At 37.9% G+C, this 16,360-nt stretch overlaps 1 protein-coding gene across 3 annotated transcripts in view; it reads left to right on the top strand.

The window, feature by feature from the left end:
* LOC133538161 (kalirin-like) overlaps nucleotides 1–16,360 on the top strand; it is a 259,495-nt gene that overhangs the window by 23,048 nt on the left and 220,087 nt on the right. The window contains exon 1 of one of the 3 annotated variants that reach the window (XM_061879521.1): nucleotides 5,216–5,368. The exons of 1 other annotated variant lie outside the window; for it this stretch is intronic. In XM_061879521.1, coding sequence (XP_061735505.1) covers nucleotides 5,302–5,368 — 67 coding nt within the window. In that variant the 5' untranslated portion in view covers nucleotides 5,216–5,301. Of the gene's footprint in view, nucleotides 1–5,215; nucleotides 5,369–16,360 lie in introns of those variants that run through there. One more of the 3 variants, XM_061879519.1, reaches the window with a different exon arrangement.

Below are 16,360 nucleotides of genomic sequence, written 5' to 3'. Positions count from 1 at the left end.
GTTTCGGCGTATATATGATTGACTCTTAGCATTAACACAATAAAAAATGTTTTAATGAATGTACGATTGACTCTTAGCATTAACATGATAAAAATGTTTTGACGTATGTACAAGTGATTCTCAGCATTAACAAGATAAAATTGTTTCGGCGTATATATGATTGACGCTTAGCATTAACACGATAAAAAATGTTTTGACTTATGTACGATGAACTCTTAGCATTAACACGATAAAAATGTATTGACGTACTGTATGTACGATTGACTCCTAGCATTAATACGGTAAAAATGTCTCGACGTATGTACGATTGACTCTTAGCATTAACATGATAAAAATGTCTCGACGTATGTACGTTTGATTCTCAGGATTAACACGATAAAAATGTCTTGACGTATGTACGATTGACTTTTAGCATTAACACGATAAAAATGTCTCGACGTATGTACGATTGACTCTTAGCATTAACACGATAAAAATGTCTTGACGTACAGTATGTACGATTGACTTTTAATATTAATATAATAAAAATATCTCGACGTATGTACGATTGACTCTTAGCATTAACACGATAAAAAATTTTTGGACCTATGTATGATTGACTCTTAGCATTAACACGATAAAAATGTCTCGACATATGTACAATTGTTTCTCAGCAATAACACAATAAAAATGTATTGGCGTATATATGATTGACTCTTAGCATTAACACGATAAAAATGTCTTGACATATGTACGATTGATTCTCAGCATTACCATGATAAAAATGTATTGGCGTATGTATGATTGACTCTTAGCATTAACACAATAAAAATGTCTTGAAGTATGTACGATTGACTCTTGGCATTAACACGATAAAAATGTCTCGACGTATGTACGATTGATTCTCAGCATTAACCCGATAAAAATGTATTGGCGTATATATGATTGACTCTTAGCATTAACACGATAAAAATGTCTTGACGTATGTACGATTAATTCTTAGCATTAACACAATAAAAATGTCTCGACATATGTACGATTGATTCTCAGCAATAACACAATAAAAATGTATTGACGTACTGTATCTACGATTGACTCATAGCATTAACACGATAAAAATGTCTACACGTATGTACGATTGACTCTTAGCATTAACATGATAAAAATGTCTCGACGTATGTACGTTTGATTCTCAGCATTAACACGATAAAAATGTATTGGCGTATATATGATTGACTCTTAGCATTAACACGATAAAAATGTATTGACGTATGTACGATTGACTCTTAGCATTAACACGATAAAAATGTCTTGACGTATGTACGATTGACTCTTGGCATTAACACGATAAAAATGTCTTGACGTATGTACGATTGATTCTCAGCATTAACCCGATAAAAATGTATCGGTGTATATATGATTGACTCTTAGCATTAACACGATAAACATGTCTTGACGTATGTACGACTGACTCTTAGCATTAACACGATAAAAATGTCTCGACGTATGTACGATTGACTCTTAGCATTAACATGATAAAAATGTCTCGACGTATGTACGTTTGATTCTCAGCATTAACACGATAAAAATGTATTGGCGTATATATGATTGACTCTTAGCATTAACACGATAAAAATGTCTCGACATATGTACGATTGATTCTCAACAATAACACAATAAAAATGTATTGGCGTATATATGATTGACTCTTAGAATTAACACGATAAAAATGTCTTGACATATGTACGATTGATTCTCAGCATTACCATGATAAAAATTCATTGGCGTATGTATGATTGATTCTCAGCATTAAAATGTCTCGACGTATGTACGATTGATTCTCAGCATTAACCCGATAAAAATGTATTGGCGTATATACGATTGACTCTTAGCATTAACGCGATAAAAATGTTTTGACGTATGTACGATTGACTGTAAGCATTAACACGATAAAAAATGTTTTGACTTATGTACGATGAACTCTTAACATTAACACGATAAAAATGTATTGACGTACTGTATGTACGATTGACTTCTAGCATTAGCACGATAAAAATGTCTCGACGTATGTACGATTGACTCTTAGCATTAACATGATAAAAATGTCTCGACGTATGTACGTTTGATTCTGTGCATTAACACGATAAAAATGTATTGCCGTATATATGATTGACTCTTATCATTAACACGATAAAAATGTCTTGACGTATGTACGAATGACTTTTAGCATTAACACGATAAAAATGTCTCGACGTATGTACGATTGACTTTTAGCATTAACACGATAAAAATGTCTTGACGTACAGTATGTACGGTTGACTTTTAGCATTAACATAATAAAAATATCTCGACGTATGTACGATTGACTCTTAGCATTAACACGATAAAAATGTCTCGACGTATGTACGATTGATTCTCAGCAATAACACAATAAAAATGTATTGGCGTATATATGATTGACTCTTGGCATTAACACGATAAAAAATGTTTTGACCTATGTACGATTGACTCTTAGCATTAACACGATAAAAATGTCTTGACGCATGTACTATTGATTCTCAGCATTACCATGATAAAAATGTATTGGCGTATCGATGATTGATTCTTAGCATTAACACGATAAAAATGTCTTGACGTATGTACGATTGACTCTTAGCATTAACACGATAAAAAATGTTTTGACTTATGTACGATGAACTCTTAGCATTAACACGATTAAAATGTATTGACGTACTGTATGTACGATTGACTCCTAGCATTAACACGATAAAAATGTCTCGATGTATGTACGATTGACTCTTAGTATTAACATGATAAAAATGTCTCGACGTATGTACGAATGATTTTCAGCATTAACACAATAAAAATGTATTGGCGTATATATGATTGACTCTTAGCATTAACATGATAAAAATGTCTTGACGTATGTACGATTGACTCTTAGCATTAAAATGATAAAAATGTCTCGACGTATGTACGATTGATTCTCAGCATTAACATGATAAAAAATGTTTTGATGTATGTATGATTGACTCTTAGCATTAACACGATAAAAATGTTTTGACGTATGTACAAGTGATTCTCAGCATTAACACGATAAAAATGTTTCGGCGTATATATGATTGACTCTTAGCATTAACACAATAAAAAATGTTTTAATGAATGTACGATTGACTCTTAGCATTAACATGATAAAAATGTTTTGACGTATGTACAAGTGATTCTCAGCATTAACAAGATAAAATTGTTTCGGCGTATATATGATTGACGCTTAGCATTAACACGATAAAAAATGTTTTGACTTATGTACGATGAACTCTTAGCATTAACACGATAAAAATGTATTGACGTACTGTATGTACGATTGACTCCTAGCATTAATACGGTAAAAATGTCTCGACGTATGTACGATTGACTCTTAGCATTAACATGATAAAAATGTCTCGACGTATGTACGTTTGATTCTCAGGATTAACACGATAAAAATGTCTTGACGTATGTACGATTGACTTTTAGCATTAACACGATAAAAATGTCTCGACGTATGTACGATTGACTCTTAGCATTAACACGATAAAAATGTCTTGACGTACAGTATGTACGATTGACTTTTAATATTAATATAATAAAAATATCTCGACGTATGTACGATTGACTCTTAGCATTAACACGATAAAAAATTTTTGGACCTATGTATGATTGACTCTTAGCATTAACACGATAAAAATGTCTTGACGCATGTACTATTGATTCTCAGCATTACCATGATAAAAATGTATTGGCGTATGGATGATTGATTCTTAGCATTAACACGATAAAAATGTCTTGACGTATGTACGATTGACTCTTAGCATTAACAAGATAAAAAATGTTTTGACTTATGTACGATTAACTATTAGCATTAACACGATAAAAATGCATTGACATACTGTATGTACGATTGACTCCTAGCATTAACACGATAAAAATGTCTGGACGTATGTACGATTGACTCTTAGCATTAACATGATAAAAATGTCTCGACGTATGTACGATTGATTCTCAGCATTAACACAATAAAAATGTATTGGCGTATATATGATTGACTCTTAGCATTAACATGATAAAAATGTCTCGACGTATGTACGATTGATTCTCAGCATTAACACGATAAAAAATGTTTTGATGTATGTACGATTGACTCTTAGCATTAACACGATAAAAATGTTTTGACGTATGTACAAGTGATTCTCAGCATTAACACGATAAAAATGTTTCGGTGTATATATGATTGACTTTTAGCATTAACACAATAAAAAATGTTTTGATGTATGTACGATTGACTCTTAGCATTAACACAATAAAAATGTTTTGACGTATGTACAAGTGATTCTCAGCATTAACAAGATAAAATTGTTTCGGCGTATATATGATTGACTCTTAGCATTAACACAATAAAAAATGTTTTGACCTATGTACGATGAACCCTTAGCATTAACACGATAAAAATTCAATGACCTATGTATGATTGACTTTTAGCATTAACATGATAAAAATGTTTTGATGTATGTACGATTGACTCTTAGCATTAATACAATAAAAATGTATTGACGTATGTACGATTGATTCTCAGCATTAACACGATAAAAATGTTTTGAAGTATGTTAGATTGACTCTTAGCCTTAATATTTTCACATATTCCGTAACAATTTACATGAATTATTCTCAGCATTATCATGACAGGAATGTTTTTGACGCAGCATTGAATTTGTGATGTAGACGTGGGGATAATTGAAATGTAACAAAATCGTCTCACTCTCAGCATTGTCCAAATGAGAAGACACAATGTTTCCGTGGTAATATTCGTCTCTCAGCATTACTATGATTTTTTTTTTTTAAAGTAAGTGCATGAACAGAAAAACAGTTTTGGACTCGGACTCTCAGCCTCGTCAGCATATTTATGGCGCCTATTTTTGCTGCTGGGGAAGTTTCATCCACAAGAAGACGAAGAACATCTTTGTCCGACATGATGCTAATAAAGGTTATTGGATGGAGGAGGAGGGGGGGGGGGGGGGGCAAGGAGGCTGGAGGGGAGGGGAGGGGAGGGGATGGGGCTGCGGGGGGAAGGAGGGAGTCGGTGGCGGAGGGTTGGAGGGTCGGAGGAGGAACAATAGAGAGCAACACCGCCAGCCTTCAGGCTCCGAGCACGGGCGAGGCGACCGAACGCGAGGCGGGGAGCGGGGAGCGGGATGGGGGCCAGCTGAAGCGGGGGTATTTACCCGCCCGTCTCCCTTTGTCTTTCCGAGCCTTCGGCGGGATTGTCGCGTCCGAGCGGAATCCGGCATGAACCCCGCAGAAGCGGCCGAGGAGGCGCCCAGCGACCCCGACACGGATGTCTTCTACAAAGCAGGTAGGAAGAGCGCGAGCGCCGGCGGGGCTTGGCGGAGGACGGACGCTCGTTCCCGGGCTGCGGTGTGCACATCAGCCCGGTGCGGATGTGCGCGTCTCTGGGCGCGTGCGCGAGTTTGTTGGCGGGTGCGCGCGTGCACAAAGGGACAGAAGAAATGTTTCCGAACGTGCCGTCGATGACGTTATCTCTTCAGTGACGTCACTGCAACGACGTCCCAGCCTAACACGGGCCGCAGACGGCTTGTGCGCGTGCGTGTGGGTGTCTGCACGCCGCAGACACAAAGTGAGCGTGCACGTCAGTGCTGCTGTCTGCCGTCAATCGTCCGTTCGGCCATCGACTGCTCGCGTCTGCGGGAGTGAGACGTGCAGGGAGGATACGGAGCACTTTGATGGCAGATTTGAATACATTCTAAAACCGGATCATCGATGCCAACACTTTAGAGTAGTCAGTGTACAACTTTTATGGCAGTGTACACAGTAAGCCGCCAGCAGTCGTTTAAAGTATGAATATTCATGATTATTTTAAATTTTCATGATGAATATTTTTATCTGACATGACTTCTCTTGGACAGGAAATTCATCTAAACTTTTTTTAAATGAAATACTGCATGTTACGTCCCTCTTACCTTCCTTACGTCCCTCTTACCTTCCTTATTTCCTTCTTACCTTCCTTACTTCCCTCTTTTCTTCCTTACTTCCTTCTACCTTCCTTACTTCCTTCTTACCCTCCTTACTTCCCTCTTACCTTACTTACTTCCCTCTTACCTTCCTTACTTCCCTCTTACCTTCCTTACTTCCTTCTTACCCTCCTTACTTCCCTCTTACCTTACTTACTTCCTTCTTACCTTCCTTACTTACCACTTATCTTCCTTACTTTCTTCTTTCCTCCCTTACTTCCTTCCTTACTTCCTTCTTACACTCCTTACTTCCCTCTTACCTTACTTCCTTCCTTCCTACCTTACTTCCTTCTTACCTTCCTTACTTTCCTCTTACCTTACTTGCTTCCTTCCTACCTTCCTTACTTCCTTCTTACCTTCCTTACTTCCCTCTTACCTTACTTACTTCCTTCTTACCTTCCTTACTTCCCTCTTACCTTACTTCCTTCTTACCTCCTTTATATCCTTGTTACTTTCTTCACTTCCTTTCAGCCGTCCTTACTTTCTTCTTACCTTCTTTACTTTCTTCTCACCTTCCTTACTTCCCACTTACCTTCCATACTTCCTTCTTGCCTTCCTTACTTCTTTCTGACCTTCCTTACTTCCCTCTTACCTTACTTACTTCCTTCTTACCTTCCTTACTTACCTCTTACCTTACTTACTTACTTCTCACCTTCCTTACTCCCCTCTTACCTTACTTACTTCTTACCTTCCTTACTTCCGTCTTACCTTACTTACTTCCTTCTTACCTTCCTTACTTCTTTCTTACCTCCTTTATATCCTTCTTACTTTCTTCACTTTCTTTCAACCGTCCTTCCTTCCTTCTTACCTTCTTTACTTTCTTTTTACCTTCCTTACTTCCCACTTACCGTCCTTCCTTCCTTCTTACCTTCCCTACTTCTTTCTTACTTCCTTCTTACCTTTTTACTTTATTCTTACCTTCCTCACTTCCCTCTTACCTTCCTTACTCCCCACTTACCTTCCTTACTTCCTTCTTACCTTCTTTACTTTTTTCTTACTTTTCTCACTTCCCTCTTACCTTCCTAACTCCCTTCTTACCTCCTTTATATCCTTCTTACTTTCTTTACTTCCTTCCAACCGTCCTTACTTCCTTCTTACCTTCTTCACTTCCTTCTTGCCTTCCTTACTGCCTTCTTACCTTCCTCCCTTACTTTCTTTACTTCCTTACTTCCTTCTTACCTTCCTCACTTCTTCTTACCCTCCTTAGTTATCTTCTTTACTTCCTTCTGACCTTCATTTATTCCTTCTTACCTTCCTAACTTCCTTCTTTTCTTCCTGCTTACCCTCCTTACTTCCTTCTTTACTTTTTTCCTTCCTCCTCTCCTTCCTTTCTTGCCTCATTCCTTCCTCCTTTCAGTTCTTCCTTCCTTCAGCCCTTCCTCCTTCCTTGCTCCCTCCCTTCCTTCCTTCTTTCAGTCCTCCTTCATCCCTTCCTTCCTTCAGTTCTTCCTTCAATCTTTCCTTCCTTACTTTCAAATTAGTTATTTCATTTCTTCTGTCTTTCCTTTGTTCTTCTTTCCTTACATCCTCTTTCCTTTTATTCCCTCCCTCTCTCCTTCCTTTATCCCTTTGTTGTGTCCTTCCTTTATTTATATTTATTTTGGTCTGTCCTTTCTACTTTCAACCTACCTTCCTTCCTTCCTACCGTCCTTCCTTCCTTCCTTCCTTCCTTCCTCCTTCACTCTTTCCTTACTAGGTTCCTTCTGTCCATTCTTCTTCCTGCCTTTCTTGCCTTCCTTTCATCTTCAAGTCTTTCCTTCTTTCCTTGCCTCCTTCCCCTCCATCCATCCATCCTTCATGTAAAAAATACGAATCACGTTTAAAAAGAGTTTGAAAATGTCAAACTCCACGTCGTGTCAATGAACCACTGCTCCACAGTGCAGCACTCGAGCGCGCTGACATCAGCTATCATATAATGTTACGAGGCAGCCGCTGGGCAAGCTGCACACTGACTACTCTAAAGTGATGATATGTTTGAGTTTGAGTTTATTTCGAACATGCAAGCATTTGCTGAAAGAAGAAGGTACTAAACGAGGTGCAGGTGATGCCATGAATTCATGTGTCCATCCAAACACCTGTGAGGCACGTGGCCAAGTTGCCATGGCAACGTGATGTGATCAAGTTAAAAGCCCGGCCGTGCGAAAGGATGAAGATTTATTTACATCCGACCACTGAAGAGCGTTTCCATTTCAGCTCCAAACTAAGCTTTTTTGATGATGAAAACGTTATTGTTGATGCATACTTTATTGTGTATGAAAACTTCATCGTTAATGAAAACCTAATTGTTGATGAAAACGTTATTGTTGCTGCAGCGGAGACACAGGACCGGCCAGCCACAGTTGGATGGAATAAACACATTAAAATGGGACTGTAGGTCTGTAGATCCAAGCTTGGCACTGTCCCTCTGCTTGCTAGTACACACCCGGTCTGCCAGAGAATAAGAAGACACAGCAGGAGGGATCGGTGTTGCCAGCTTAGAGACTTTTTTTGTCACATTTAGCGAGTATTCGGTCTTCTCCAATCAAAAAAGCCAGGACGAACAAATCGAGCATCTTTTGTAAACATCACATATCGCTATTCTGAATAGGCCCCTCCCCCATCCAAAAGAACTCGCAGGCGGCTTAAGAAACAAAAAGAAGCGGGCAGTTTTTGTTAACCGTTTGTCTCTTCAACAGTGTCCATAAAACTATGTTAACTTTATATTTATGTTTACATCATATTTGTTTACATCATATTAATGTTGGATTATATTAATGCTTACATCATATTTATGTACATTATATTCATATCAACATTATAGTGATGTTTACATTATGCTCATGTTTACATTATACTTTTGTTTACATTATATTAATGTTTACATACTTATGTTTACATTATTTATGTTTACATTATAACAATGTGTACATTATTTCAATGTTTACATTTTTATATGTGTACATTATATTAATGTTTACATTATATTTGTTTACATTATATTTACGTTTTCATACTTATGTTCACATTATATCTGTGTTTACATACTTATGTTTACATTATATCAATGTTTACATACTCAATTTTACATTATCAGTTTACATTATATTTATATTTACATTATATTTATGTTTACATTATAACAATGTGTACATTATTTTGATGTTTACATTTATATTTGTTTACATTATATTAATGTTTACATTATATTCAAGTTTACATCATACTTTTTTACATTATATTCATGTTTACATTATAACAATGTGCACATTATACTAATGTTTACATTATATTTTATGTTTACATACTTAAGTTTATGTCAGGCTTGCCTAGGACAGTTTGTTTGTGTTTTGGTTTTTCCTCTGTGTGTTTAGTATTTCCTATCCTTAGTTCCTGTCAGCACTCTTATTTTGGTTCAGCTTCCTGTTTGTCTTCCTGAGTGTTTTGTTTTCCCTCAGCTGCAGCTGATTGGCACCTGCCCACACCTGGTGTCAATCAGCCCGATCCTATTTTACCTGCCTTGTCTTCCAGTCAGTGCTGGATTATTGTCATGTCGATGTCGCTCTTGTCGCTCCTGTCGTGCCGTGCTGTGTCTTGTATTTGCAGCGTAGCCGTAAGCTATATCCGTTAGATGTTTGTATTTTGCTGTTCTTTGTTCCCTGCTTCCAGTTTGTTTTGTACTACACGTTACTACTTCTGTTTTCCTGCTCTCTACCCGCTAGCTTCCACCCTAGACCCTTTTTGTTTTTGCCTGCTTCCATGTTAAGCTGCTTTTACTTTCTAGCTCCCATGCTAGCTCCCTTAGTTTGTTATCCGCCTCGTGCGCGCTTTTGTTAGTACCCTTTTGTTTGTTCTTGTTCTAATATTTTAATTCAATCATGTTTTCCTGTTCAATGCCTGCCTCCGTCTCTGCATCTTGGGGTTTGTCACCAACTAACTTTGACAGTTTACATACTTATGTTTACATGATATTTTTGTTTACATATTTATGTTTACATACTTATGTTTACATTATATTTGTGTTTACATACTTATATTTACATTATATTTATGTTTACATTATACTTGTGTTTACATCACACGTATGTTTACATACTTCTGTTTACATTATATTTATTTTTACATCATATACATGTTTACATTATATTATTGTTTACTTTTTCCCCTGCTGTGGACTTTCATTTTCACAATAAAAGCCTCTGTCATGCACAAAGGCAAATGTCCACTGCAGAGGACGTGTCACCAGTCCAAGCAGTCAATAGGCACTTATGTAACACAAGTATTGATCTGCGGCGTATTGATCAGCAGAAACTCCACGTAGGCGATATAATAGGCAGCGATTCAAAAGTGTTTCAAGCGGAGCGATGACGTCATCTCGACAATAATCATCAGAGAAGCTGGACAGACATTACTAAACGAGCCGAGCGGCGAGAGAAATCAACCCCCGCAGATTCTAGCTTAGGCAGGCCCACAAAGGAGGATACCAAACATGAGAGTTCGGCGTCTTCAAAGTTGTTGGCGCTGTGGGACACAAAATGAGGGGCAGCTGCACGTGCACACTTGAAGCTGCTATTTGTGGAAACATGATCACCATCAAGGTGCAATCATCTCCTTCTCCTTCCGCCCCTTCATTCCAGTCCTCACGTGCTAATTGAGCCTCATTTGCATAATATCAGCGCACATGGTGAACACCTTTTTAACTGTCCATTTTTATTCAAGTACTTTTTGTTTTGATCACGCCTGTAGTAACAATACAGATACCAAGAACAGCTGCTGATATCAGGGACGTGTACCGTTCACATTTGAACAGATACGGTACCAATTCCTGCTACGTAGAGTATTTTCTGCAGGTTGAGTGCCAGGAAGCTACAGCTGTGCTCTAAAGGGTGACCACGGCTAAGGTGGTGTGGTACCCATACTACACGGCACCAATTTTCGGTACTTTTGTGTGTTTATTAATGCTAACTGTTTGATGCTAAAATGAAATTTTTTATGTACAATTTTAAAATGATCTGATCGGGATATCTTTGATGTCCAGTTGTCATATTTTTCATTACACCTGTTCAGGCAGTTGCACGTCCAAGACATTAGATGGCAGTGCTGTGTAGATCAGTGTTTTTCAACCACTGTGCCGCGGCACACTGTGCCGTGAGATACAGTCTGGTGTGCTGTGGGAGATTATGTATTTTCACCTATTTGGGTGAAAAATATTTTTTGCAAACCAGTAATTCTAGTCTGCAAATGATGTGTTGTTGTTGAGTGTCGGTGCTGTCGAGAGCTCGGCAGTGACCGTGTAATACTCTTCCATATCAGTAAGTGCCAGCTGGTAGCTAATTGCTTTGTAGATGTCGGGAACAGCGGGAGGCAATGTGCAGGTAAAAATGTGTTTAATGCTTAAACCAAAAATAAACAAAATACGAGTGCCCTTTATGAAAAGGCATTGAAGCTTATGGAAGGCTATGCAGAACGAAACTTAAACTGAACTGGCTACAAAGGAGAAAAACATTGAATGCTGGACGACAGCAAAGACTTACTGTGGAGCAAAGGCGGCGTCCACAATGTACATCCGAAGATGACATGACAATCAACAATGTCCCCACAAAGAAGGATAAATACGACTGAAATATTCTTGATTGCTAAAACTAAGTAGATGCGGGAAATATCGCTCAAAGAAAGACATGAAACTGCTCCAGGAAAATACCAAAAAAAAAGGAAAAAGCCAGCAAATTAGGAGCCAAGACAAGAACTAAAACACTACACACAGGAAAACTCAAAATAAGTCAGGGTGTGATGTGACAGGTGGCGACAGTACACCTACCTTGAAGTGCCTGCGGATTTTTTCAACGCAAAAAATGTGCCTTGGCTCAAAAAAGGTTGAAAAACACTGGTGTAGATGGTATGTTGTCCAACTTTTTTAATGACGCTGAATGTGTAATGTCGGGCCCTGCAAAGTTTTTGTACGGTAAGTACTGTACTTATTGCACAGCAGCTGTTTGATTGTAACACTTGTCTTAGTTGTAGTTTTCAATACCAAATTTGAAGGTGTTAAAATGGCCATGTAAAATCGCCAATAGTAATCAGTAGCATGTCATTAGCATCGAGCTCACACACTTTGGAAGAGTGGAGCCTCACTTTACATCCAAGTGTTTTCTACCAAGCATCCTTGCTTTGTTGGTGCTGAAAATGGCAGCATGAGTTTGAGGAAGTTTGGCTGGGTACGCTCTCAGTGCTGCTGGAGTGATTGTTTGGTTTGCAACCGGATGTGACGTGGAACAAAGGTATCGAAATATGGAACCTTTTCATTTTTGTGAATCGACACCAGGTTGTACTGACATAATTTGATACGAGCGTACAAAAGTTCTGCAGTCCTTGAACGCATCACAGCAAAGCGAAAGTTGAACACGCATATAATTTTCTAACATTATTGTTATCAGCCTTTAAATATTGTTCAATACCAATATTGATTCGCTACAATATCAGCAGGAATAAAACATATTTTTATTTTATTCTGCACTTTGGAATGTTAAACACGAAATGGTTTGATCAAGTCAAATGAGTCAAACCAAGAACCCATTTATTAACAACTGATTGAAATGGACTTACGTTGGCTTTAAGTTGAAGTGGAGTGGTAAATGTTTTTTGGGTGACACTTAGTGGCCACAAAAGTTCCTACAGTCAAGTCGAGAGACAGTAAGTTGAATGATGCTGACACGTTTGTTACTGGATACTTCCTAATACGCTTCTCCCTTGAAGACTTTGTATGCGTATGTAATATGTAACTACAACTATTTGATACTTGTTTGTATTGACAAATGTGCAATATTGTTCAATGTGTATAGCTTGTGTGCTATAGTGTGCTTAGCTGTTGTGTAGCTGCAAGCTTCTAATAGCCTATAGCCTAGCATGTTTACCTTTTGTAAATTACTTTAGTAAAATAGAATATGTATTGTGTGTTTTTTGGAGGGCATTTAGATGTTAATTGGCTGTCCAGCTTTGCACAGGTAAACACGCTGCAGGACTGCTTGATTCGCACATGATATCACACACAAGTAAACACACTGCAGGACTGCTTTTATTGCACATGATATCACACACAAGTCAACACGATGCAGGATTGTTGGTATCGCAGATGATATCACACAACCAAACACGCTGTTGGATTGCTTGAATCACTCATGATATTACACACAAGTAAACCCGCCGCATTGTATCGCACACAAGTAAACACATCTTCCCGGACTGCTTTTAGCGCAGAGGATATCAAACACAAGTAAACGCGCTGCAAGACTGCTTGTATTGCACATGATATCACACACTAGTAAACACTACAGGACTGTTTGTATCGCACATGATATCGCACATGAGTAAACGCTGCAGGAGTGCTTGCATTGCACGTGATATCACACACTAATCAACACGGCGCAGGACTGCTGGTATCGCACATGATGTCATGGCACATCGACTAATGTGATCCTGAGCAAAGAGTCAGGAGAAGAAGAGACAAGATGGCGCAGAAGAAGCCTCCATTAGGCTGCATTAGTTATTAATAATAGACAACTTAACACAGGAACACCAAGAAAATAGAAACATAAAGCCAGCGCCTTCTTAACGAGCTCTGATTAACGAGCGGGTGTCATATTTGATTGTGTTGCCATGCAGACTTCTTCACCACAAAAAGACCAAATCAAAGCGAGACCCCCCAAAACCTTCACATGTAATATCAAAAAATAACAGCCACACACTTGAAACTTCCTCAAGTGTAAAACGAAGCGAACCGCTAATAATCTGTTCCAGGGTCAAACAGTGGCCATGAAAAGTGCCTAATCAACTACATTGCATTTAAGCTTTTATTGATGACCTATCACACAAGTGCAAAAAGAAGTTAAACCCTGCACCAGCGCTGTAGTCTGAAACAGATGATCCGCCTCTTATTGGGATATTAGTGTCTGTGGAAAAAAAATGCAAAGTTTCCAAGTTTGTCACAATGGCAAAATCCATTTACCGTATTTTTTGGAGTATAAATCGCTCCGGAGTATAAGTCGCACCTGCCGAAAATGCATAATAAAGAAGGAAAAAAACATATATAAGTCGCACTGGAGTAAAAGTCGCATTTTTGGGTGAAATTTATTTGATAAAACCCAACACCAAGAATAGACATTTGAAAGGCAATTTAAAGTAAATAAAGAATAGTGAACAACAGGCTGAATAAGTGTACGTTATATGAGGCATAAATAACCAAGTGAGAAGGTGCCTGCTATGTTAACGTAACATATTATGGTAAGAGTCATTCAAATAACTATAACATATAGAACATGCTATACGTTTACAAAACAATCTGTCACACCTTATTGCTAAATCCCATGAAATCTTATACGTCTAGTCTCTTACGTGAATGAGTTAAATAATAATATTTTATATTTTACGGTAATGTGTTAATAATAAGTCGCTCCTGGGTATAAGTCGCACCCCCGGCCAAATTATGAAAAAAAACTGCGACTTATAGTCCGAAAAATACGGTAATTATATTTGATTATATTAATATGCAAATGGTTATCAGTAGTTAATGTATTGGTTACAGCCAATAATCATTTGGTCTGGGACTTTAGTCACCTCAATCAAAATATTGAAGACTGTTTTATTTTTCCTATCATTCACAGTCCGTATGTTAGACAAGAATGCAAATGATTTTTTTGTTGTTGCATGCATTCTAACTCGTAAAATATGGCATGTAAGAGGTGGCTAACAATGGGAGTACTAATCCACCCTCAAAAAAAACATCCCAAAACCGCCAACAACACTCCATTTACATGTCGTGACCTGAATGTTAACATGTATTAGCGATATTGTTTTTTTTAGGCGCTAACCCCGAGCAACTACTTTTCGCAGTGGTCTGATCACAGAGCGCTAACTCTACTGGCGCATCAACTGTCGAATCAAAACGTGTGTTTGTTTCTCGTGCAACAATATATCAACTCTTAATTGGTCAAGCTCACAAATGTCCACTTCCTGTTCCTGTCTACGGCGCTAAGTCTTCTGGGTAATGTAGTTTATAAACATGTACTTCCTAGTTGACACGTGATTATATATTTATTTCACATGTATGTTTCAAGGGTGAGATAATTAAAACATATTTTCATTTGCAATGCTGACCTGGCTACGGGGCGGCGTTTGCGTGTTAGAGATGTTGACGTGTGATAACAAAAATGAGCGCTATAGATCTCTCTCGACAGTTCACAAAATGTTTATGTTGTTGTGGGTGGGCGTATGCAAATGTGTGTATGCAAATTTATGTGTGTATGCAAATATGTGTATGCAAATGTTTGAATGTGTATGCAAATTTGTGTGTATGTGCAAATATGTGTGTATGTGCAAATGTGTGTGTATGTGTGTGTGTGAAAAGGGGTATGTGTATGCAAATATGTATGTGCAAATGCACGTGTCTGTATGACAATACGTGTATGTGCAAATGTGTGTGTGTGCAAAAGTGTATGTGTATGCAAATATGTATGTGCAAATGCATGTGTGTGTATGCAAGTGTATGTATGTGCAAATGTGTGTGTGTATGCAAATGTATGTGTGTGTAAGAGACAATAGTGTATTGTCCTGGTATTTAAAAAAACCCTGAAACCAAACATGGTCTTGCCCTCCTCAGGAGTGTTTGTTTAAGCCCGACACTTCCAGTGACATTGACCTGCCACAGGAAGTGCTTCTGTGTGTTTGTGTGTGTGTGCGTGTGTGTGTGTGTGTGTGTGTGTGTGTGTGTGTGTGTGTGTGTGTGTGTGTGTGTGTGTGTGTGTGTGTGTGTGTGTGTGTGTGTGTGTGTGTGTGTGTGTAAGATGAAAAGAGACATTAGAGGGCTGAGTGAGCAGTAATCCGTTGATTGAAACACATAAAGAACGTTGATTTCCTGCAGCAAGCTCACCATGTGAAGCAGACGGGGGAGGGGGTGTAATGATGCAATTTATTTAGGGGTGTGTGTGTGTGTGTGTGTGGTGGTGGGGGCTAGGGGCGGGGGGGTGGTCATATAGCTAATCTCCCCAACCTGTGACGTCATTTTAATCAAGTTCGGTGTTTCACACCGCCACAAACACATAAGGTCTCTTACTACTAAACATTCTATTGTTATTATTATTATTATTATTACTATTATTATTGTTATCATTATTATTATATCATTACTATTTTTATAATTGTTATTATTACTATTATTATTATTATTATTATTACTATTGTTATTATCACTGCTATTATTATTGTCTCTTAGTAAGGTCTCTTACTACAAAGCATATTCTATTATTATTATTATTATTATTACTATTATTATTATCATTATTATTATA

This window comes from Nerophis ophidion, linkage group LG19 (assembly GCF_033978795.1).
Source record: "Nerophis ophidion isolate RoL-2023_Sa linkage group LG19, RoL_Noph_v1.0, whole genome shotgun sequence".
NCBI classification, from domain to species: domain Eukaryota; kingdom Metazoa; phylum Chordata; class Actinopteri; order Syngnathiformes; family Syngnathidae; genus Nerophis; species Nerophis ophidion.
This window is presented reverse-complemented; position numbering and strand designations above follow the sequence as displayed.